Source organism: Peromyscus maniculatus, chromosome 6 (genome assembly GCF_049852395.1).
Source record: "Peromyscus maniculatus bairdii isolate BWxNUB_F1_BW_parent chromosome 6, HU_Pman_BW_mat_3.1, whole genome shotgun sequence".
Classification (NCBI taxonomy): Eukaryota; Metazoa; Chordata; class Mammalia; order Rodentia; family Cricetidae; genus Peromyscus; species Peromyscus maniculatus.
In genome coordinates, this window is record NC_134857.1 from 89,331,690 (window position 1) to 89,357,379 (window position 25,690).

At 46.5% G+C, this 25,690-nt stretch overlaps 1 protein-coding gene across 2 annotated transcripts in view; it reads right to left on the reverse strand.

Annotated features, from left to right (window-relative positions):
- Positions 1-25,397, reverse strand: part of Fndc7 (fibronectin type III domain containing 7) — a 35,308-nt gene extending 9,911 nt beyond the window's left edge. The window contains exons 1-9 of one of the 2 annotated variants that reach the window (XM_006979452.4): positions 25,202-25,397; positions 24,661-24,679; positions 15,987-16,241; positions 14,673-14,933; positions 9,755-10,012; positions 5,285-5,539; positions 3,680-3,937; positions 1,959-2,213; positions 949-1,203 (exon numbers count right to left, since the gene is read on the reverse strand). In XM_006979452.4, the coding sequence (XP_006979514.1) occupies positions 949-1,203; positions 1,959-2,213; positions 3,680-3,937; positions 5,285-5,539; positions 9,755-10,012; positions 14,673-14,933; positions 15,987-16,241; positions 24,661-24,679; positions 25,202-25,264 (1,879 nt within the window). In that variant the 5' untranslated portion in view covers positions 25,265-25,397. Of the gene's footprint in view, positions 1-948; positions 1,204-1,958; positions 2,214-3,679; positions 3,938-5,284; positions 5,540-9,754; positions 10,013-14,672; positions 14,934-15,986; positions 16,242-24,660; positions 24,808-25,201 lie in introns of those variants that run through there. The other variant, XM_076574854.1, reaches the window with a different exon arrangement.
- Positions 25,398-25,690: the final 293 nt, after the last annotated feature.

Consider the following 25,690-nt stretch of genomic DNA (forward strand, 5'->3'; position numbering starts at 1 on the left):
TCTGCCACACATGCATGGGTTTGACCTCTAGCACTAATGTGGAAAATGAGCGTAACAGCTCTGGGATGGCATGTACCTATAATCCTAGCCCTGGGGAGGCCGAGACAGGACCATCCCTGGTGCTTAGTATCCAGCCAATCCAGCCAAATTGGTGAGTTCCAGATTTGGTGAGAGAATTTATCTCAAAAAATAAGGTGATGAGTGACTGAGGATGGTTAGCAACATCAGCTGTTCCCTACCACACACACGCTAAGAAAGTAATCTGAATTTGAGGAAAGCTGGGTAGAGATGCAGCATCTTTTTTTTTTAATGATTTAATAATTTTTTATTTTGTGCATTGGTGTTTTGCCTGCATTTATGTCTGTATAAAGGTATCAAATCACTTTGAGCTGGATCACAGACAGTTGTAAGCTGCCCTGTGGGTGTTGGGAATTGAACCTGGGTCTTCTGGAAGAGCAGCTACGGCTCTTAACCACTGAACCATCTCTCCAGCCCCACACCATCTTTTTAAAAGGGAAGGACAGACTGGGCCTAGACCAGGGATCATGGACTCCTTAGCGACTGTGGCGGTTCCAATGAGAACGGTCCCCACAGCCTCATGTATTTGAATGCTTGGTCCCCAGTTGATGGAACTGTTTGGGAAGGATGAGGAGGTGTGGCCTGGTTGGAGGAGGTGTGTCACTGGGGTGAGCTTTTAGGTTTCAAAAGCCCATGCCAGGCCCAGGCGCTCTCTCTCTCTCTCTCTCTCTCTCTCTCTCTCTCTCTCTCTCTCTCTCTCTCTGTCTCTCTCTCTCTCTCTTCTTGCTCCAGGTCAGCCAAGGCTACACAGAGAAACTATATCTTGAAAAACAAAACAAAATGAAAAACAAATGGAAAAACGTTGCCTTGGTCATACTGAACAGTAGTTCAGACATCATGTTCAAGAGCTAGAGTTCAGAGTCCACTTACTGGAGGAATAACTTCGGTGGGCACAGTCCGCGGTCAGCCCAGTGGGGCTAATGGCCTTTAGTGCCACCGTGTAGTTGATGCCGCACGCAACGCATCCCAGAAGGCAGTGGTTCTGATGGGTGTGACACTTAGACTGTCCAATGTGTGACTCCAGCACCGCCACGTAGGTTTGAGCCGCTGTCCCAACAGTCCAGCTCACGTTGATTAGAGACTGGGAGACCTGAGCTGCGGTCAGACCAGCTGGACAGCACGGCTCTGAAATGGAAAAAAGGGAACAGAACTGAGTTTCGCTCCACGGAGTGCTTGTAGACGGCACCCAGTCACCGGGCTCTGAGGCTGCACTCGGGCTAGAGCCCTTAAAAGAGGAGCAAGCTGAATCCAAGCCCTGGGAGCTCACGGTGGAAGCAGAGAATGTACTCCACAGTCCCCCGACCTCCACACACATCTGATATGTTCACACACACACACACACACACACACACACACACACACACACACCCCACACCATCATACATGTGCACTCACACACAATAATAAATAGCTAATAAAAAGAACGGGACTTTGCTCACGTTTTACTCAAAATCCTAAGTTTCCCATGTTTTCTCTTTTTAGTGCCCAGCCAGTCAATGCTCTTAAACCACCAATACATCTCTCCAGCCCCAGAAACTAAACCCAGAAAGCGTTTTTAGAGAAAAATTTGAAAGGGTTCAACTAAAAACATGAATCAGATCATCTGATTTCCTGTTAGCTGTTTTGACAGTGCTTGGGATAATATAAATTCTAGAGAAGGTTTCTGCGGGGTCAGCGTATTGCTCCTTAGATGGGAATGTTGGGCAAGACAAGAGAATTCTGAAGATACATTTACAAAGTGTGTAAAATGACAAAGTTTTTTTCTTTTTTCCCCTCTAAGACTGGGACTCTTTGAAAGCCACCGAGTATTGTAGTACCGTATTTCCATCATCCTTAAGGCAGATTAAATCAAATCTCACCCAGTCCGGGTTGCTCCATACCTGTTTCCAGGGGCACGCTGTAGCTGGGCAGGCTCTTTCCCGCCTGAGTTTCGGCCACGGCTGTGACGGAGAACACGGAGCCGCAGGGCAGGCCCCCAATCATGCAAGTCTCCCCGGCACTGCTACACCGGAACAGCCCCTTCTGCCCCTGGGCAGTCACCGTATAAGTAGCGCCTTCGTTGGTAGATCGCCAGTGCACATTAATCGTGGAGAATGCATCCTTTGAAATATTTTTTATCTCAGGACTGCAAGGAGCTAAGAAGTGTTAGATTATTAATTTGAACACCAGAGTCAAAAGTGCCACACGTGCCATTTGGTCTAAAATGGATTCCTCTCCCTCTCATCCCCCTAGCAAACAAACAAATGAACAAAACAAACAAACAAACAAACAACCCCTCGGGGCTGGGAATATGGTTCAGTTGGTAGGGGACTTGCCTAGAACACACTAAGCCCCGTGTTTTATTCCCAGCGCTGTAGCAACTAGGCTGGGAAGCACACCTTGAATCCCAGCATTTGGGAGGCAGAGGCAGGAACATCAGAAGTCCAAGGTCATCCTTGGCTGCACGGGTGAGTCTGGCCAACTTGGGCTACATGAGACCCACTTCAAAAAAGAAAAGTACATTGAAATGGAGCCAGGTATGGTGGCTTATGCCTGTAATCCTAGTACTTGCAAGCAAGCAGGAGGATTGCTCTGAGTTTAAGGTCATCCTAAGTTAAAGAGACACTGTCTAAAAAAAAAAAATAAGTTATCTATTAAGAAAGATCACCTGGTGGGGGAAGGAATACAAGGAGAAAATGACAGAATGGTAAAATATATTATGTATGTATGAAATTGTGGAAAAATATTCTTCCTTCTTTCTCTCTTTCTTTCTCTCTTTCTTTCTTTCTTTCTTTCTCTCCCTTCCTTCCTTCCTTCCTTCCTTCCTTCCTTCCTTCCTTCCTTCCTTCCTCCCTCCCTCCCTCCCTCCCTTCCTTCCTTCCTTCCTTCCTTCCTTCCTTCCTTTTTTCCAGAGCTGAGGCCCGAACCCAGGGCCTTGCGCTTAAGTGCTCTACCACTGAGCTAAATCCCCAACCCCAAAAATATTCTTTCAAAAAACTAAAACTACAATTTTCAATCATACACGCACATGGGTCAGATTCACAGAACCTTTTTGCAGAAAAATGTTGACATTGGCATAGGGTATTAGGTTCCTGCAGTTTTGTGCCAACTGGAAAATAAAACATTTTGAACTTCAAAATCCAAAATACCCAGGACAAACATCTGCACACCTCATGGAGAGAGCAGGCAGGCAGTCTCCGGGGGCAGCAGGAACAGCATGGGCGAGGTCAGAAATCTCTGCCCCCAACCCCCATCTCTCGGTGACCTCTTCTCTTTCTGTCTTCCTTTCCACTTTCCCTTTTTAACCTTCTTCTCTGCCTCTCCTGAATTCAGTAATCCATGCGTGTCCCCGAGTGGGTTTGGACGCACGCATGCAGTGCCCACAGAGGCCAGAAGAGGGCATCAGATCACTGGATCTGGAGCTACATGAGGCTGTGAGCCTCCGGATACAGGTGCTGGCAACTGACCTTCTATCCTCGGTAGGAGGAGTAAGCAGCACTCTTAACAACGGAGCCACCTCTCCAGCCCCCTTTTGTGTGGGTCTTGCTGAACAGCCCTCGTGAGGCACATAGGGAGGGTGACCATCTAGACATCAGTGAATGACAGCGTAGCCGTACCGTACCCGTGGTGATGTAGTGGGAAGAGCAGGACAGGTTGCTGCCCCGGACCTCGCTGAAGGAATACACCGTGATGTTGTACTTGGTGTCACAGTCCAAAGCAGAGAGGGTGCAAGCAGGAGCAGGGTCGTTGCACTCCACCACACTGTACCCAGCTATGGCCTTGGTTTCATAGAGCTCGGCACCACGCACAGGAGACCAGGCGATTTCCACTCTGTCACTGGACACCAACACCCAGCTGATGTCGTTAGGACAACAGGGAGCTGAAAGCGGGATCCCAGAGGGAACCAAGGTCAGTACAGGAGCAATGCCACCAGAGGGGGATATTGAGTCTGGCCACTGCCTTCCTAAATGATTGCAAGAGGACTGGTCAGCTCCAACCTCGACCTTATTCCCACCGCACCCGGGGCCAAGTCCTCGGTATGACACCCCAGGGTACATCAGACCTCCCAGGTCTACGCCTGACCTTTGCTCTCACTTCTCTGTGTCTTGAAGAATTTTGGTCTCTGCTAGAAAACCCGATCTCTTCTGTCTGATCAAGTCATACTGAGCCTGAGTCCTCAGATGCTGTCAGTCTGCCTAGACTCTAAACAGATAAAGATGGGGGATGTGTGTGTATAGAGATGAGGACTGTACTAGTAACTCTTAAAAGAGGCTCAAAGAACCCCGCTGACAAATATCTAGTTCGGCTTGAGATTTCTCTGGTGTTCTTCCCACCTACATTCCAGCCATTCTTGAACTCTGGTTGGAGGCCACTCCTGTGCTCTTGAGACCTTGTGGACAACCTCTTCTGAATTCCCAAAGCACTGATTATTCAGATCCCTCACCCTGGCAGAGTTTATCATAATCCACCCTTGGAACACTTTATAATTATAATATGCTATAAATAATTCATTTCAAGGCGCCCACTCCACCATTCTCTAAAGATCTAGTATCTCCGTGTGCTCGTGGCACTGGGATTAGAAACGATGACAGAAATAAATCGCGCACCATCCCTGCCCCACAGTGATGGTAACCAAGACAACAGATGCCGATAATGACATAATAATAGTGCTGCCAGTAAAAATATTTGCCTTCTGCTTTATCACACACAAAGACCCTTTTCCCACCTGTGTTGTTATTATTGGCCCATTTTGCCATGGAGGGAGGATGTTGACGGGGCGGGAACGCACCCATCCTTAGCCTACTGTGTGAGTGAGTTAGGGTCAAGGTCGGACGTAATCCCAGGTGTCCGACTCGAAAGCCCTCCACACCATGTAGCATCTGGGCCACTGCATCTGTTGTGTCCAGGGAAGGACTGTGATCCTGAAATGGAGGGACTGAACCTCAAGCAGGCCCGAGGTTGGGGTGGGAACTTCGTTTTTCAGGGTAGGGTTGAGCGAATGCCTTTCCCCCCCACTCTCATTCCTAATCTTGCATTCTTGTTAGACTGGGTCTCAGAAACCGGCTCATCCCTACTCTGGAGAGAATGTAAAACAAGGGATTTAGGAGCTAGTCCTGGTCCTACAATGACTCCCAGACAGTGAATTAGTAAGTACAAGAGGTTGTTCATCCTGCTGCTGAGTTTCCTGAACTCGGAACTCTCTTTCCCGGCATCACCCGTGACTTACCGGTGGTGTAATTGAACACGTCACCCAGGGGGCTTTGCCCTGCTTTGTTATAGGCGAATACGCTGATGAAGTATGTGAAGCCGCATTCGGACAGGAAGGTGCACTGAGGGAGGGAGGTATTGCAGTGTACTTCCAGGCCATCGTCACTCTTCACGAAAGCCACATAGTAATCGCCCAGCTCTACATTAGACCAAGCCACGGACAAGTGACCAGGGGGGTCTTCTTGGATTGTCACTCTCCCGGGTGCACAAGCCACTAGGAAGCAATAAAAAGAGAAGCAGTCATATGACTCTCGTAGGAGACTTTCTTTGCATCTTGGCAGTTATCTGAGATGTCAAGACAACCCAAATCAGCAACTCGGAGTTTTGTAACAGATTGAATTTGATGCAAAACACGCAGAGCCGTGTACCAGAAACATTAGAGGATATTTTTATAGAAACAAAGACTACATTAGACACCAATGAGCTCTCCAAATTCTTTCATTATAACAAATGTTATCTGAAATAATAGGCCATTGGAAGTGTTTATTTGTTTGAAACGGGGTCATATGTACCCTAGGCTTCACCTAAACTTACTAGACATCCAAGGATAGCCTTGAACTTCTGATCCTCTGGCCTGCATCTCCTAGGTGCTTGGATTACAGCCACACTAGCTTTTTTATGTGCTTCTGGAGCTCAAACCCGGGACTTTGTGCATGCTAGGCAAACACGTTAGCAACCAGCCTGTATCCCCAGCATAGACCACGGGAGTTTGAGAGTCAACCTAAGAAGTGTGGATTTTGTCAGATGTGGTGGTGTGTGCTCTTAATCCCAACATTTGGGAGGCAGAGGCAGGAGGATCTCTGGGAGTTTGAGGACAGCTTGGTCTACAGAGTGAGTTCCAGGACAGCTAGGACTACATAGAGAGACCCCATCTAAGGAAAAAAAAAGTGTGGGTTTTCATTTTGGGGATATTTATGGAGAGATTTTGACTTTATTCAGAGATGAAGTCTGTTTGATGTGAGGCAAACAGCAAATGCCTGTAAGTTATCTTTTTCAAGGCGAAAATACACCCATTATGGTTTTTTTTGCTAACACTTTTATTCTCACAATAATTACCATCATTTTATAACTGATAAAATGAAGCTCACACAGGATAAATAAGTTGCCCCAGATAATATAGCTAGAAAGGTAAGGTATGGCAGTTTGAATAAGAACAGGCCCTAGATGTTCATGTATTTGAATGCTTAGTCGTCAGGGAGTGGCACATTTGAGAAGGATCGGGAGGTGTGGCCTTGTTGGAAGAAGTGTGTCACTGTGGGTGGGCTTTGAGGTTTCAAAGGCCCATGCCAGGCCCAGTCTCTCTCTTCCTGTGGCCTGTGAATCAGCATGTAGTCTCAGGGACTGCCATAGTGCCATAAGTGCCACCAAGTTCCCTGCCATGATGATAAAGGACTAAGCCTCTGAAAGTGTAAGGAAGCCCCAATTAAATGCCTCCCTGTTCAAGAGTTGCCATGGTGATGGCGTCTCTTCACAGGAGTAGAGCAGTGACTAGGACACAGGGGTGACTGATTCTTTCTGGGGGCTGCGTGAAAACCTTCATAGAGTGGGGAGTTCTAACTGCGGCCTTCTATGCACTCAGTGACCCAACCACATTCTTGAGCCCATTCCATCTCCAGAGAGCATCCTGAGCAGATAGGTAAGATGCTAGGTGCTCAGACAAGTACCAAATCAAACCAAGGAGATATGTTCAGATGCCCTCCATTTGTATTTCATGCAATAGATGTTACACTATCTCTTCCACAGACATGGATCTCCTTGGCTAATGTTGCTTGGGTTTTTGTATCAAGGTGATAGTTGTTTTTTGTTGTTGTTGTTTGTTTTTGTTTTTTCAAGGCAGGGTTTCTCTGTGTAGCTTTGGCGCCTGTCCTGGATCTCACTCTATAGACCAGGCTAGCCTCAAACTCACAGATCCGCCTGCCTCTGCCTCCCGAGTGCTGGGATTGAAGGTGTGCACCACCACTGCCTGATCATAGTTCTTTTAGCTAATATCAGCATGGACTGAAGTCTTCTGAAGGAATGATTTCAAATGAAGGTCATCCATTCAAACCATAAGCTTTCAAAAGTTTTGTCATCTCTACTTATAAGTCCTCCTGAAACAGAGTTCCCATTTCTGGGCCCTTGGGAACTATAATCCTTTCTAAACATAGTCCTTTAATTGACAAATCAAGGTTTTCTCATGGTCAGTACTGACTGTCATACCCACACTACAGTGGTAATTCCTGGACCAATAAGGGCAGGAATTGAAAGTTGGAAGGACTCTTTCAGTAGCACTTAACACTGACAACATGTTAAAAATCAATTGGGGAGCTTTTAAAAACCATTCTATTTAGACTCTATTTCCAGAAATCCCACTTTAATTGATCTTGGTGGGACTTGAGTATTTAGATTTTAGGAGCATTCCCTACATACTTTTTGATGTGCATCTGAATTTAAGAACACAGGATGGTTCTCTCCTGCATTACATGACTGACTCAGAATGTCTATGTCTCTGAAGTGTTTATCCCTCCCTTCACCCTCAGCCACTCTGTCTTCAGAATCACTTTTATTGTATCTGCTACACGAACCTGTAATTGTCAAAAGCAAGGTCTAATCACCAAGCTTGTGTGGATGACCTCATTAACCATTCTAAGAAGCTGTGGGTCTGAGAGTTTGACTATGTTTTTCCCCTTGAAGAAGAGAGGACACCAGCTTGATGAGAGCTCCAATCCTCTGTTCAGAGTCCTTTTCACCTTACAAAGACATAGTTCTGACCATTGAACAGAGTGGACATGGTTACATTGTCTTCAGCCCAGAGGATCGCAATCAGGTATGGGTGAGCGCAGATCTCGGTGGCACCTCTTATTATCGGTGTGCCCTGGAGTAAACAGTCTACATGGTCTCTGAGCTTCAGTTTTTGTATCTAAAAGAAAAGAAAAGCCAGACCTGGTGGTGCCTGCCTGTGACCGCAGCGCTTGGGAGATGGAAGCTGGAGGATCAGGAGTGCAAGGCCAGATCCAGCTACAGAAGTGAACTTGAAGCCTACCTGAGCTTTATTAGAGCCTGATTCAAACAAGCAACAAACAAGCAAAAACAATAAAGGAGACAATTCACAAAACTATCCTGAGTTAAGTAGTGTAATTATGGTGCCTGAGATGTTGTAGATCTCACTAAACGTTTGTTCCAACTCCCCAGACAAATAGACACTTCTAAATGGAGCAGCAAACCTCCACGTATGTGCCTTTACATCTCTAACAAGAGTATAATTGGGGAAATACTGAAACACACTTAGAAGTAGAAATCTCCCATCTTTAGTTTTTTTTTTTTTTTTTTTTTTTTTTTTTTTTTTTTTTTGGTTTTTCGAGACAGGGTTTCTCTGTGTAGTTTTGCGCCTTTCCTGGAACTCACTTGGTAGCCCAGGCTGGCCTCGAACTCACAGAGATCTGCCTGCCTCTGCCTCCTGAGTGCTGGGATTAAAGGCGTGCGCCACCACCGCCCGGCCCCATCTTTAGTTTTTAAAACAGCTTCTACCAAGCCTCAGTCATAAAACATGTCAAGACGTTAGGGGCTGTGGAGACAGCTCAATGGGTCAGAGCACTCTCTTCAGTCGTGAGGACCCAAGTTTCGATTCCTAGAATCACACAAAAAGCCGACGGCTACGCATGCGTGTGATCCCTGCATCTGACGGGCGGATCTTCCAGACTCACTGGCCAAACCGGTACCTTCCGGTTCAGTGAGAGGTGGTTGAGTGCTTGCCAAGGCAAGAAAGCAGGAGTGACGGGAGTGACAGGAGTGACAGGGAGGATGCCTGCTGTCCTGCTCTGGCCTCCGTGGAGGCACACTTGTGAATGAATAGTCAAAGAAGTGCTTTTTGCAATATATAATACATACTTCTCCATTGATATTACTTACTCATCAAAACCCTCAGCTCAATACTTTCATTTAGACCAGGGTTAGCTTTCTTTTTTCTTTTCTTTACAAAATAGTCTATTATTATTATTATTATTATTATTATTATTATTATTATTATTATCATTATATTGTGTGTATGTGTAGTGTGGTGGGGGAGGATGCAGCAGCAGGAATGTGGAGGGCAGACACAACTTGGTGGAGTTGGTCTCCTTCTACCTTTGTGTGGGTTCCTGGACTGAGCTCAGCTTTGTGCAGCGAGCACCTTTACCCACTAAGCCCTCCTGACCAGCCTCTCTTTTCTTTTTTGCAGGCAAGCTCTTGCTACATAGCCCCGGCTGGTTTAGTACTCAGTATGTAGCCTGGGCAATCCTCCTGCTTCAGCTTCCCAAATGTTGAGATTACAAATATATGTCTGTCTCAGACCAGGCTTTGTTCTTCACTGCCTCTGGAATAGTCTAGAAGCTTGCTGGGGATTTCTGTTCCCCTTATGGCAGCCACGCTGATCACCGGCCCTGCAGGGCTTTCACTCTTTCTCACATACCAGTCTTCAGGGTCACTGCAGAGGACGACCTGCTGGACCCAGCGTCGTTACTGGCCGAGACAGAAATCAGGTACTCCGTTCCACACTGCAGGGAACCGAGGCTACAGGAGCTCAGAGCTGTGCTGCAACTCCGCTGGGAAGAATCGCTGGACGCCATCACGGTGTAGTTGAACGCTCCTTCCGTTGGTGTCCATGAAACAGAAGCCTTCAGGGCCCCACTGTCAAAGACGACTTGGATATTGGCAGGGGCACGAGGGCCTACGTTTTTGAGAAACAAGAACCCATGTAAGATTTAGCTTAGTAATGCCGAGGCCATCAGGAGATATGAGACTAGTAGCTGGTTAACGTTAAGTTGTTAATTGGGACTTAGTGTACCTGGGATTGGTAATGTAATGGCCATTTCTGTGCAGACTCATTCTTAATTATGCAACCTGGGTCATATTATTTAATCTTTCTCTTTGTAAAAATTGATATAAGAGCACTATTTAACACATAACTGACATTTAAAAGCATACTTTGAATGCATAAATATACTGACAAGTGGTGAAAAGTCACATTGGGGAAGCCTGGGATGGTAGTATAATTCAGCCCTTGGGATGCTGAAGAAGGGACATTGGAAGTTCACGCCAACCTGTGCTACATAGTGAGACCCTGGGTCAAAAAGACCAAGCAGCCAACCAAACAAGAAGAAAACGGGCATATACATGTGAAAGACCGAAAGGGTCATCTGAGTATGCTGTCACATGGCAGGTCAAATGTTTTCTCTATTATTGACCCACGAAGCTAAATGCATCCCTTCTTAGGCTGGGAAAGCAGCTCCGTAGTGAAGTGTTTGCCAAGCATGGGCGTAGAGAGTGGGGGGGCAAGGTTCAGTCTCAGCCCCCACCCCCCTTTTGTTTTTGACCTCTGATGACTTCTACTCTCAACAGCTTGTAGTTCACAGTCGCCTCTAGATAGGCAAGCGGCCCATTCTAAATCAAAGGATAAAAGTCTCAAATATAAGTTCACACGTGATGGTCGTCTTTCCCCCATTCTTATAAACATGCCTCGATGTCTTCATGGTTAGACTGTTTACAGACCTGGAGGACTGAGCCAGCCTGACCTGAGTTCAGAATCCGCGCGGTGGAAGGAGAGAACTGACCCCTGCCAGTTGTCCTCTGACCTCCACATGTGTGTCATGGCATGAGTCACACACACACACACACACACACACACACCGAAAGTATAGAAAACTACTTGTTAAAAAGCTGGAGAGCAGGCGCTTATGAGGAAAGGTTGTTGGCCTCAGGTCTCCTGGGGAATCTGCACGGACTGGTTCCACGGAGCACATCCTCCTCACACATCTGAGGTACAGGGCAGGCTCTGCCTGAGGAGACAGTTAGACACTGACTCATTCTGTTGGAGGAAGGCGCCCTCCCTGTTTCCCTTACAGGCCATCTTGACAGGACCTTTCCCCCATACGTGGTCTGCTCGTCCCCAAAGAGCCCTCAGCTTCTCCCTTGAGGTAGCGCGGGATCAAGGCTGGGAGGGGTTGCCTGGAGTGTCTGAAGACAACTAACTTTCCAACCCAAACATAGGTGACTTAGGGAAACAGGTGGGACATGGGGAGACTGTCAAGGGCTGACCTGGGTGCTCCAGAATGCACATGCTGACTCGCTGCCCCTAGCACTTCAGAGAGTGACCTTATTTGGAAATAGGGTCGTGGGTGATATAAGTTAGTTAAATGAGGTCATTAGGATGGGACCTAATCCAACAAGATGATGTCCCTAGAAAGAGAAGAAATCGGGACACTGACGTATGCATATAGAGGAAACGCAATGTGAACAGAAAGATGGCCACACGCAGGCCAAGGGGAATATACCTTTCTGTATATATCCTTCCTTAGTTCTCAGGAGAGACCAACCCTGCCAATGCCTAGATTTTGGGTAAGCACAGCCTCCACAGCTGTGGAACAACTGGTCTCTATTACTTAAGCCACCCAGCCTGTGGTATTTTCTGACAGCAGCCCTAGAAAGCTGACACAGAGACAAAATCCAGGCTCTAAAACAGGAGGAAACAGTGAGGTGCCCTGGTGAATGACAGCTGGGGGCAGGCAGAGCAGGAGTCAAGGGCAGCCTTGCTACAGAGTGAGCCCCAAGGAAGCTGGGCAACTCGGTCTCAAATAAAAACCAACAACACAAAAGAAAAAACCCCGGGGAAACAAGCAAAAGGAGAGAAGAAAGCAGGTGGTGACATCTGATTCTCTTTTGCCCCGTCTCAGGGACCATCACACAACAGTAGAAGGAGATCGAGAGAGGGAGGTCGGGGAGAAACCCACGTGGAACAGCGTCTCTGGACATGTCAAAACCACTGCGTGAGCGAACTCCAATCGGCTACGGCTGCTCCCCGAGGCTGTCACAGATGAGCTAGTCAGCATCCCAGCATCGAGGGGGAAGGCATTCAGGAGCCCTTGCCATTAACTGAGGGGCCATTGACAGTTGATGGCTTCTGGAGGAGGGCGGGGCAATTTATTTAAGGGCGTGGCCCCTGGTAGGCTGACTAAGCTCCAATGACCTCACACCCAAGAGTATATGGGCAGCACAAATTAGTCTTGCTGGATTATATTTTTTAACTTTTGTTTTAAATTTATTTGTTTTTATTTCATATGCATGGGCGTTTTGCCTGAGTGTATGTCTGTATGAGGGCATTGGATGCCCTGGAACTGGAGTTACAGTTGTGAGCTGCCATGTGGGTGCTGGGAATTGAACCTGGGTCCTTCGGAAGAGCAGCCAGTGCTCTTAACCACTGAGCCATTTCTACAGCCTCTGCTGGATTATTTCTTAAGGCGGGTGACTAGAGAGATGGCTCAGTGATTAAGAGCACTGGCTGCTCTTCCAGAGGGTGGGGGCGGGGTGCAGATTCCCAGCGTCTACATGGTGACTCACAGATGTCTGTAACTTCAGTTTCAGGGGATCTGACACTCTCTTCTAGCTTCCTCAGGCCACAGGAATGCACATGGTATACAGACATACAGGCAGGCAAAATGCCTATATACACTTTTTTAAAAAAGACATGAAGCTGGGGATGAAGGATGAGGTGGGTGTGGGAGGAGTTATGGGGAGCAGTAGGGGTGAATATCAAAGTATATGTATAAAATTCTCAAAAACTAGGCCGGGCGGTGGTGGCGCACGCCTTTAATCCTAGCACTCGGGAGGCAGAGCCAGGCGGATCTCTGTGAGTTCGAGGCCAGCCTGGGCTACCAAGTGAGCTCCAGGAAAGGCGCAAAGCTATGCAGAGAAACCCTGTTTCGAAAAAAAAAAAAAAAAAAAAAAAAAAAAAAAAAAAAAAAAAAAAAAAAAATTCTCAAAAACTAACCCAGCAGAGGTGGCGCACGCCTTTAATCCCAGCACTTGGGAGGCAGGTCTCGAGGCCAGCCTGGTCTACAAAGTGAGTTCCAGGACAGCCAAGACTGTTACACAGAGAAACCCTGTCTTAAAAACAACAACAGAACAAAACAAAAAATTCTCTAAAACTAATAAAAATATTATTAAAAAAGAAACCAGGTGGTTCTCTTGTTCCCTGCCCTGGTGTAGACGATCCTTTCTGGGCACAGGGTACCGTGTACATTCTAGCAAAGTCCTTTGTTACACGTGACCGTAACGTCCATTTCTGCATCTTTGGACAGGCTCAGTTCTTTGGGTGCAGGAATTGCTTCTTTTCATCTTGTACTCCCAGCAGCTAAATGTTTTCAGGAAGACAAGGGGGAGGAAAGAGAAGGGAAGGTGGGAAGGGGAGAGGAAAGGAAAGAGGGAAGGAGGGGCCAGGGCAGGCAAGCCACTAAAAGGCCCAGGAAGGCTGGTTTGGCACAAATACCCCGAGGCATCAAGCCAACCCTGAAATCACCTTGGGGCTGCTCACCATCCTTTCCCCATATGAGTACTCTGTAAGGCAAACCCTCTCTTCTCCCTGAATTTCTGCTTGGCTCATAAGCCATGAGATTCCCATTCCAAACTTAGAGAAAGCTGAAGAGACTGTTTGCAGTTTCTTCCCACCTTTCCTGGGTCCTCCCCTAAGAGATCTACTCTGGTTAGGTTGGTGAAGGTCTGGCATTTATTACACACACACACACACACACACACACACACACACACACACACACACACCCTTGCTCCCTCTGATTCTTCAGATTCTAGCAGCTGAATTTGAACTTCCGGTTTTCATGCTTAGAGCACCACCCCTACCCCCCCCCCACGCCCCCCCTCTACTTCCCCCCACCCCCCCTACCCCGTGTTCCTAGGGTGGAAGGCTGAGAGAACACATTACACTCCCACTGGGCAGTTCACAGCTAGAGAAGGGGCAGTGGGCAGCCCCACGTCAGCTTCAGCCTTGTGCCAAAGTGTCGGGGAGCTATAACATCTGAAACAGAGTCTCACGTCACGCCCAGGAGCAGCAGGGACTCTCTCTGTGCCTGCGTCCCTGGGACAATGCTGGCTGCAGGTCGGCACACACTCACTAAATGTCTGTTGAATGAATGAATTCCTATTTGCCTCAGTTGCTTTTTGTTTAGGCTGTTGGCTTGAACACAGGAGGGAAAAAAGCAGGGAATGCTTGAGTTGGTCCAACAAGACCAGGAAGGCACAAGGAAGGACTGACTGACTGGTCAACCTAACCAGAGCCCTTTCCTTCTGGGATCTGGAATGTGCCCGCTGCAGTGGACTTGGCTACCAGAGCGGGAAGCGCTGGGCTCCACCTCTCTCAGAGAGCTTTTGAACTGCTGCCGAGGAATAGTCAAGGCACTATAAATAACTTCGTAGAAATTTAAACAGCTGTTGCCAGCTGCTCCGTACTCATCACTTATCGTTGCTCTCCACGGCTGTGATACACAGCCCCCTCATTAATCAAAAGGAGATTGTTCAAGGCTGAGCTGAGGAGTCCTTACTGGTTCTCTGGTTGCAGGTGGAGTCATCCCCAGGGATTCCATTGGCATTCCACGCATAGGCCTTTATAGTGTAGAGAGTCCCGGCATCTAAACTGCTGAAGGTCAAGGAGGTGTTTGTGGTATTCTCCTTCCAGATTCTTCCCAAGCCATTGGCTCGCATAACCGACACAGAGAAGCCGATGGCCATGTACACGGCATCCCACCTCACAAGGATGGAGTCTGGACTCGGAGAGCCAACTTCCAGAATTGGTGCAGCCAACACTGTTAGTAAAAACAAAAGGAAACCGTGAATGCGTATCATAAAACTCTGTAGAGAATAATTCAAGTTATCGAGGGATAAATACGTGCAAGTTGTCAATCCATTTTATTCATATTATAATGGCGGAGTTCCATTCAGTAATTGCTAACTGGAGCTGAGGACGTAGCCCGGTGCTTGCTTGTCTGACACCATGGAGGCCCTGGGTTCATTCTACAGTATGATTTTTAGGAAAGCCATTGAAGTATACATAATAATAATAAATGATGTGGCAGGAAATGTGGACACTCAAGCAGGAAGGGGTGGTGCACGCTTATAATCCCAGCACTCAGGAAGCTGAGGCAGGAGAATTGCTTGGAGTTTGGGCCCAGGTTAGGCTATCCTGTCTCAAAAAATCTGAGGTAGGAAGACACTAGAAAACACCAGGCCATACTTTCAACACTTGCAGTTGGTGAGAAGTTAGATAAAGTGTCCATAAAAATGAATAAGAAAAAATGATTGTTTGTACTATTTTTGTGTGCAAATTACTTTTATTTTTCAATGCTGAGGGTGAACTCAGAGCCTTGTAAATGTTAGGCCAGCACTCTCCCACCGAACTAGACACCAGTCCTTGCACATAGCTTTTCAGAAATATGCCCAGGTGTGACTTTATGAAGTGAATTGAATGCTAATAGCAAATCCCAAAACTTTTGTTTGTTACCGTATCTGCCATATGCTCAGTGTGCCACAAAATCTGTTCTATGTGTTCCCTGTTTGGCATGGGTAAAAACAGAAATCGCTTGTTCATGGATTTAAAAGCATTCTGCTTTTAAAGTTGCCCAGAAGTGGATTTTAATTCCAAAGCAGAGTACTAGGCATTAAAGTGTCACTTTCTCCACAAATTGCTGAGTCAAAATAACAAAAACAAACAAAAATTGGTGGCTTTTGCCTCTGGGCCTTGCATTGTGGAACTCATGTGTGCACAAACCACACAACACATTTGCAGTGCTGTTAAAATTGATCTAAGTCACCAGCAAACACTCAGACCGCATTAGCATCCCGCTCTCTACCTGTCTTACCTGTCTTCGCCAGCTTTGGAGATGAAGCATCACTTTGTCCAGAGGCACCGATGGATCGGATGGTGATTTGGTACAAGGTCGCAGCCTTCAGGCCTGTCACAGTGCCTGGGGAGCTGGCCACCGTGGTCTCAATGACTGTGTCCCCATCTTCAGCTGTGAGCAAGTAACTTGTGGCCCCTGGCACAGTCGTCCACTCTACAGTGATACTATTGCTGATTTTTGAATATGCCTGATCAATAGTTGGTGTTTCGGGTGCTGGAAGATATTTTTGAAGTTGTACGTTAGCCAGGATACCCTACAAGGATGACATCTTTCGTCACTTCCTCCCTAAACTACATTTTTCTGGTTCTTCCCATGAACATGAGCTTAAGCTTCCTTTTCCAGAGAAAGAGGGAAGCTGGGTGTGGTGATGCACATCTGTGGTCCAGATACATAAGAGGCAGAGGCAGAGGGATGAAATTAAGGCCAGTCTGGAAAACTTCATAAGACTCTGTCTCAAAATGTAAAGTAATAATGATCACGATTATAATAGGTATCTGAATGTAGCTCAGTGGTAGAGCACTTGACTAGTCCCTGGCCTCAACATCCAATATCACAAAAAAGAAAGAAAAGAAGAGAGGGGCTGATGCCAGGGCTCAGAAGGCAAGGAGGCTTGCCACCAAACCTGACGATCTGAGTTTGATCCCTGGGATCCACATGTCAGAAGGAGAGAGCTGACATCTGAAGTCCTCTAACCTCTATACAGGCATTGTAACATGTAGGTGCATGCACCACACAGACACACACAGAGGCATGCATGCACATACCACACACACCCGCTCACACCACACACAGAGAGACATGCATGCACCGCATACACACACACACAGCACGTACAGGCACACCACATACATTCACATACACACATACACACAGAGGCATGCATGTATACCATACACACGCATGCTACACACACAAAGCACACACGCATGCACATGTGCACGCGCACACACACACACAAATAAATAAGTAAATGTAATAAAAATACAAATTTTTAAAAAAGTAGAAAGAGCTAAAGAAAGAGATGGGGAAGCTAGACGGAACAATTATTTTCCAAGACAGCCAGAGCACAGCCGTCACTTCCCAGCTGCCTGTGGGCCACTCGCACTTTCCATGCTTTTAAGTAAGCTAAGTAGGAGTGGGAAGAGACTGTGGGAAAGAGCTGGGAAGGGGGAGAAGATAACGGAGGGGCTTTATTCTGGAGGCTTCTCCTCTGGTTTGGTGTTCTGTGAGTTACCATGGCTGCTGTGTCATTGACATCCTCCCTGCCCCCACCCAGGCAGCACCACTTCCAGCTGGGTCCTCCATGGCCACCTCGCTGCCTGTGGTCACTTTCTCATGACTCCGCACATTTCCCAAGTGGGCTCTAATCTAACCCAGGAAGGAGGAGAACAGAGCGCTTTGTTACTATCGGAGCAGAACAACTTTCAGGTTCTTCTGTATACAAGAAACTCATTCTTCCTTTGCCTGCCAAAATATACGCCTCAGTGTAAGTAAGGCTTAGATACTGAAGCCCTTCCGGGGCTGACTGCAGTTCGGAGTGGGAATGTTCGTGTCATGAGCATACAGCAGAGCTCTCGGTTTATGATACAGGGTGGAACATACAGTGTGAGAATCAGATCTACCACTGGAGAAAATCCACAGACACAGACACACAGACACACACAGACACACACACACACAGACACACACAGACACACACACACACACACACACACACACACACACACACTGTCCTGTATCTTGTAGGAGGGAGGCACACACACACACACACACACACACACACACACACACACACACACACACACACACACACTGTCCTGTATCTTGTAGGAGGGAGGCACACACACACACACATTCATACACACACACACACACACACACACACACACACACACACACACACTGTCCTGTATCTTGTAGGAGATCCAAGCAGAAGAGATCAATAAACATATGCTGTGTTTTTAATTCTGAAACTGGCTCTCCACCTTTAAGTGTTAATGGACTCCATTTGTTGAGCACAGTCAAGGCATGCCAAAACTGAGGGGCGAGCCAGACATGGCTCAAACAAACAAACAAACAAAACAACAACAAACCAAAGCCAGGTATGGCATGCATGCCTGTAATCTCAGCACTCGCGAGGGGGTGGTGGTGGTGGTGTCCTCAACTTCATAGAGGGTTGGAAGAGGCCAGACTATTTGCAACCCTGTCTCAAAAACAACAGCCTGTGGGAGCCCGTTTTCAAGTTCCTTGTGGCTTTACCCAGCAGGTCTGCAGAGAGAGGATGACTGGACCACAGGTGTCTGAGATGGTCTGCACTTGGCTGTGCTGGGGGGAGGTCTTTTGCTCCACCCCTTGGCATCTCTAAATACCCTGAGGCAGAGACCGTCAGGGCCCATTGGAATAGGTTCCAGACCCTCCTATCCTGTATTTTCTATCTCTTTATCTCCGCAATCTAAATCCTTCTATCTAATAATTCCTGCTGCTCGCACTCAAGAAGACTCTGGGGAACTGTGGGGTTGGTGGGTAAACGCCCCGCAACAACCAAAGAAATCCAAAACCATCGATGGCCAAACCAACATTCCCAAACCAAACAAATAAAAAGATCACAGGGCAAGAAGACAGAATAAAAGCCAAGTGGTTTGCCAGCATCAACTCTTCCTGGCTTTCCCTTCAACCAAACCCCTGGGTGCACAACACAGACAACCTTCTCTTTCTGTCCCAGTAGTCAAGAGAGTGCGTGTTGGCAGTCAGTCAGAAATAATCAGGCTGCCAAAGGTACAAAGTCTTCACTGTCCTTTGGCCAGATACTTCTGGAACACCATCCAGGAGTATCTCTTTGTCACAGAAAGAAAATCATGCTGGTCATATGTGCTGGGGAAAGGCGGGGGCCTGGTGGCCTTTTGCCAGTGAAGCTGATTCTGCAGGAAGAGTGGATGCCCCTTCTGTCCCCACAGAACCAAGAGCCCCCAGGAGGGCCTCCCTCTCCAGTCCCCCTATCTCTCCTCTGCAAGCTTTCCCACCCCACCCTCGGGGCGTCATTTCCCTGTGGTCTGTGCCTCCTTTCTTCTTATTCTCTGGTGTCTCTCAATGCCTTCTGTTTCCTCTGTCCCACAGTTTATTTCAGCTCCTGTGCTAGACAGAACTGCTCATCGGAATGGACAAACTTCTGGGAAAATGACCAGCTGCAGACACAGAAGGCCTGGAGCTACCTTCATGGAGAAGAGCTAAAAGGCGGTGTGCACAGACTATCTCCCACAGGCCGCCATACTGCCTGAGCACGCTGCATGTTCCCATCCCGCTGAGCAGAGAGGGGGCCCACAGGAAGCTGTATCAGCGGAGTGGAAATCAGGGTGCAGAAAGAGCAAAGCATCTGGATTCAGGCGTTCTGGGTTTGAGGCCTGCCTCTGCTTTTCACTTTTGTGTATGAGTGACATGTAAGCTATTCTCGTGTAAGTTTCCTTTGAGGAAACTGGGTAACTACACTTGAGGAATTACTTTGAAATGTGTAAAATACCTGTAACTTATGATTACTGTAAAGATTATATGTATATGCAAAGGTATTTTGAACGTGTCTCATTCCTCACCCCGTGTGTGTGTGTGTGTGTGTGTGTGTGTGTGTGTGTGTGTGTGTACCAATGTAAGCAAGTGTGGATGGGTTTTGAAAAGCCAGATCATATAGTATAGCCATGAAGGTCCAGTGACAGTGAGACTCTGGGGTAAACACAGGCAGGAGACAGACAGAGACACACAGAGAGACAGAGACACACAGAGAGACAGAGACACACAGAGAGACAGAGACACACAGAGAGACAGAGACATAGAAGGAGACAGAGACAGAGAGATAGAGACACACAGAGAAACACAGACAGAGGCACACAGAGAGATAGACAGAGACAGAAACACAGAGAGACAGAGACACAGAGATAGAGACAGAGAGAGACAGAGACAGACAGAGACACAGGGAGATAGACAGAGAGAGACACAGAGAGACAGACGAGACATGGAGATAGAGACATAGAGAGAGACAGAGACAGAGACAGAAATAGAGAGAAACAGAGAGAGAGGGGGGGGAGTATGCCTGGTTCACAGTTGGCTCTCAGCAGATTTTCTCGTGCCAGCCACAAAAGCAAATTAACGGAGCCCTCTAGACCAGTGGTGCTCAACCTCCTGATGCTGCGACCCTTTAACACAGTTCCTCACGTGGTGGAGACCCCCAACCATAAACTTATTTTTGTTGCTACTTCATAACAATAATTATGCTATTGCTATGAATCATAATGTAAATATCTGTGTTTTCTGAAGGTCTTAGGCAACCCCTGTGAGTCATTCGACCCCCCCCAAAAAGGGCTGCAGCCTTCAGGTTGAGAGCCGCTGCTCTAGGAGATAAGACGCAGCATCCCAGTGTTCATGGGGGAATGGCATGGGCAGATGCTCTGGATGGGAGCGTTTGAGTGTATCAGAGCCGGTGAGCCTGATGTAAGGAGCAAGTGGGATCCTCTGCTGTAGTGCAAAGGAGTCCTGGTGTGGCAGAACGAGACCAGGTGGGACCAGACTTTGAGGACATTTTTTCCGTGAGAGGGATGGACTGGGAGACAGATGGTGCCATGACAGTTTTCAACAGACCTTCCAAGAACGGAAGAAGCAAAGCCGCTCTTCAGCGGCTGGGGGGTGTGGCTCAGTTGGCAGAGTGCTGGCCTAGCAAGCACAAAGCTTTGAGTCCATCCCCAGCACCTCATAAACCCAGTGGAGGCCTATAATCCTAGTACTTAGGAGGAAGGAGATCACAAGTTCAAGGTCATCCTTGACTGCACCAGGAGTTTTAGGCCAGCCCGAGGGACGTAAGACCTTGTCATAAAGTAAAATAAATGCAGAGCTTTGGGGAGAAGATAGAGCCTGGGAAGGGATAGCTGAGCGGGATGAAGCTGATTCCAAGGAAGCAGACACATCTATTGGCACTGTTTCTCCTCTGAGACCAGGTAGCATCTATTAATAAGAGGCTTGGAGATTCTGGTTGACAGGGCTAAGCTTTGTCCCCCTCCACCCGTGGTGCTAGAGATTGAGCGAAAGTTCTCACATGTGCTAAGCATGCTTCTGTAACTGAGCTTACCACCCCCAAGCTAAATGATGATTAAATTATAGTATTATCATTTAGTAATAACATGGGTGTGGTGATATTTTGTTGTCCTCTAATAAAATTTGCCTGAAGATCAGAGAACAGAGCCAGCCACTAGATTAAATATAGAAGCCAGGCAGTGGTGGCACACACCTTTAATCCTAGCATTCGGGAGGCAGAGATCTGTCTGGATCTCTGTGAGTTCAAGGTTACACTGGGCTACATGAGATTGATCCAGTCTAGCAGAGAAACAGAGCCAGGCAGTGGTGGCACACACCTTTAACCCCAGTATTTGGGAAGCACACACGCCATTAATCCCAGCACTAGGAAGACTGAGATAGGAAGTGGTAGGTGGAGAAAGGCATATAAGGCGTGAGGAGACAGGAACTAGTGTAGTTGAAGTTTTCCTGTGTCCTATCTGGCCCGTGATCAGGACAAATCTCTCTCACCCACCAGTCTTGCAGCCACTTGGACCCAAGTAAACACACAGGCTTATATTAATTAAAACTGTATGGCCTAATGGCTCAGGCTTCTTGCTATCTAGCTCTTACATCTTAAATTAACCCATTTCTATAAATCTATACCTTGCCACGTGGCTTGTGGCTTACCAGTATCTTTACATCTTGCTTCTCATGGCGGCAGCTGGCAGCATCTCCTGACTCAGCCTTCCACCTCCCAGATTTCTCCTCTCTGCTTATCCCACCTATACTATACTTCCTGCCTGGCTACTGACCAATCAGCATTTTATTTATCAACCAAATCAGAGCAACACATTCACAGTATACAGAAAAACATCCCCAGCAACTAGAGAGCCTTTTGGCTGAGAACTCAGAGATATTCAGTCAAAAGATTCGTGGAGTTGGCGAGGTGAGAAGTAGCTGTGGCTTGTTCCTTTGTCTCTCTGATCTTTCAGCATTTACCCAAATATCTGGCTCCAGGTTTGTATCATAAGACCATTTAGGATTTGTGCAACACATGGAGTTTTTGTTTTGTTTGTTTTCCTTTGCTTTTTTGTTTGTTTTCTCTCTTTCTCTTTTCTTTTTTTGGTTTTCGAGACAGGGTTTCTCTGTGTAGCCCTGGCTGTCCCTGTCCTGGAACTTGCACTGTAGACCAGATAGCCTCTACTCAGAAATCCACCACCCCCTGCCTCCCGAGTGCTGGGATTAAAGGTGTGCACCACCAGGACCAGCTTTAATATTGTTATTTTATCATTATTAAAATCTGGGGAAGAATGATAAGAAATTATAAATCCTATCTACCCCACTCTCTCAATCTAAAAGAGAGAGAGAGAGAGAGAGAGAGAGAGAGAGAGAGAGAGAGAGAGAGAACTGAGAAGTAGGGATGTCAAGTGTCAGGCACTCCTTGGGTTGATGAAAGGGAAGACTTTATTCCCTAGATGTGCATATAACCACACTGATGCATCCAAAATGAAACCCTTTGATTCTCAGCATCTGTGAGTTTGACCAACTCAGAGAATCTAAATCAGCTCAAAGTCCTCAAAGCCCAGACACAGATCAGCGGCAATGCCAAAGCCCAAAGAGAAGTGCACACATGCACGATGGAGCCTTCTCCACAGTACAAATCAGATACAGTGCATCTATTGAAAAGCCAAGACGAATTCATTAACAGCATCACTGGCATCAAATCTAGCCCTCCTGATTTCTCTCCAATGGGATGGATCATGTTGTGACTAAAAGGAGACCATCTGAAGGTCTCAATGAGTCCTGGGTTTACCAGGATTTTGTAAGACACAATGAAGTCTGATTTTGCTACACAAAGGGCCGCTCTTTATTTTTTTAATCACTTATCAACCAAGCAGAGTGGTGTGTGCATGCGGTGCCGGCTCCTTAGGTGACTGAGGCAGGATTGCATAAGCCTGGGAAATCAAAGCCAGGCTGGTCAACATAGGGACTCATCTCAAATGAAATAAATAAAACCAATAGTAAAAAAATTAAAAAATCATTAGGAATGTGGTTAATCAGCCTTTCTCATAGCTTCCTGGACAATCATGAAGTCTCTCAAGAGTAATATAATGATGATGGGCTGGAGAGGTGGCTCAGTGGTTAAGAGTACTGGCTGCTCTTCCAGAGGACCCAGGCTCAATCCCCAGCAACCACATGGTGGTTCACAGCTATCTGTAACTCCAGTCCCAGAGGATCCAATAGCCTCTTCAGGCTTCTTTGGGCACCATGTATGTGTGTAGTACATGGACACACATGCAGACAACATACCCATACACATAAACAAATTTTAAAATTTTTCAAATAATAATATAATGAGTAAGAATAAAGCAGAAAGTTAGTTTTAAAAGCCAACTAAATAGCTGGATGTGGTGGCACACGCCTTTAATCACAGCACTAAGGAGGCAGAGGGAGGCAGATCTCTGAGTTTGAGGCCAGCCTGGTCTACAGAGTGAGTTCCAGGACAGCCAAGACTACACAAAGAAACCCTGTCTGGAAAACAAAACAAAACAAAAACTACACTGTATATGTATGGGTTTTAGGAAACATTAAAATGTAGCCATATATTCAATGTAAAATTTCCTAATTCTACATTTTTTATGATGTTGGTAAAACAATAAAAACTGTTCCAGTGTGTGTTAAATCACTATGAGAGTTTATCTCTAAGAGAGCTGATTTTTATGGGGTTTTTTTGCCGATAATTTAAAACCTATTCAACATAAATTGCTATCCTGTGGACTTAGATTTATAGATGTATGAAGCAGAAAGTATTTCTAAAAAAAAATTACTGTGGCCTCCAGTCATTTATTCAAGAAAAAAATGTTGATTGAAATCTTTTTTAAATAAGGAAACTTCTTTTCAGTTCTGAATCATTATATTACTGGATTGATCTCAAGATAAGGCTAGATGTACAAAGCTCTCTCTCTCTCTCTCTCTCTCTCTCTCTCTCTCTCTCTCTCTCTCTCTTTCTCTCTCTCTCTCCCTCCCTTCCTTCTTCCCCCTCCCCCCCTCTGGTTTGCTTTTTTGAGATAGGATCTCCTGCACCCTAGGCTTGCCCCACAATTTTTATGTAGCCAAAGGCAACCTTTACCCTCCCACCTCTGCCTTCCAAGTTCTGGGACTACAGGTGTGCACCACCACACCTGAAACAAAGTTTTTTGTTTGTGTTTTTTCTTGGTAGAGGATCTCGAAAGTGTACTGCAGCATTTCTGTTTGTGTGTTTGTTTTCTAGTGTCTCAGAAGACAAGTAGGAACATTATATAGGTAGATCGTTGTGATGCGATTTTACTTTTTAACTGGACTGATGATCACTGTGGTAGTTTGTCCACAGCTAGCTGGATGGGAAACGTGGTGCTGTATTATAGTTCTCACTAGCAAGACCTTACCAATTATGCGCTCTCCAGCACCTTTTAGAGTGGTGTTAACCCCCAGAGTGCATGCTCAGCAAATGTTGATACCCGCCCTCTACGATAGTCTTTATAGATGAGACTAGAGCAATCAACAGTAGGAGTTAAAATCAAATATAAGAAAGGAAAACTTGCATGTCAGAAATCGTTACCTGTTTTGGATGAAATAACCTGAAAAGGAAAATTTAGAAAGTTAGAAGAATAAGGAAAAAAACAGCATTTGGGGAAACAAAACCAACACATCAACCAGAACACATCAATTACGATGTTTCTACGAACACATCAACCAGAACACAATAATCACGATGTTTCTGTTCACAGTCAGTAGCTTTCCGTTCACGTGAGTGCTTTCCTGTTCAACTCATTTATTTATCATAAAGCAACACTGAAAATGACTCCGAGCCTGGGCACTATCAGATTGTGTTACTATTTCATTTTCCCCTTGAATCTGCCTGTTGAACTAAGTCAGAAGCTGTTGACAGATTTTCTTTCCCCAGAAGTCTTTGTTCTTGAAACATGATGATATTCTTGTCTCCTTTCCTTAGTACATCTCAAACACAAAAACATACCATCTTAGTAAGATTTTAAGGTATTTCTAGTTACATTTCCCTACTCCTCAGCCCTTCATAAAGAGAGAAAGATGGGTATCTTTTCCCCCTAACTAGTTGTAGTTGATTGAAAAGGCAGACTCACCGTGGTCAGACAGAGGAGAGTGAATCCTATCACAGACAAAGACTTCTTGGGTCTTCCAGCCATCCTGTTAGATGAAGTACTCACATAGCACAAACCGGTGATCTGGGTCCTCTTTGGCTCCCAGAGGCGCAGCACAGCACCGAAGGTGAAGGTCGCAGAGCGCAGGCCTGGGAACAGACTCTGGAAGTCGCCTCTCCTTTGGCGCAGCGCTTACCTGTAATGAGGGACACTGGGGACTGGCAGGAACAGGTACTGCAAAGACTGAAAAAAAAAAAAAAAGAGTCGGAGAAAGCCACGCCGGGCAGGCCAAAGAAGCTCCTGTAACCTTGGTTTCAAGAAACTATGTTCAATGCTCTCCCTTTTAATAAATTTTACTCCTGGCATAGTAGACCTTTAATCCCAGCACTTGGGAGACACAGGTAGGCAGATCTCTGTGAGTTCAAGGCCAGCCTGGTCTACATTGTGAGTTCTAGGACAGTCAGAACCCTG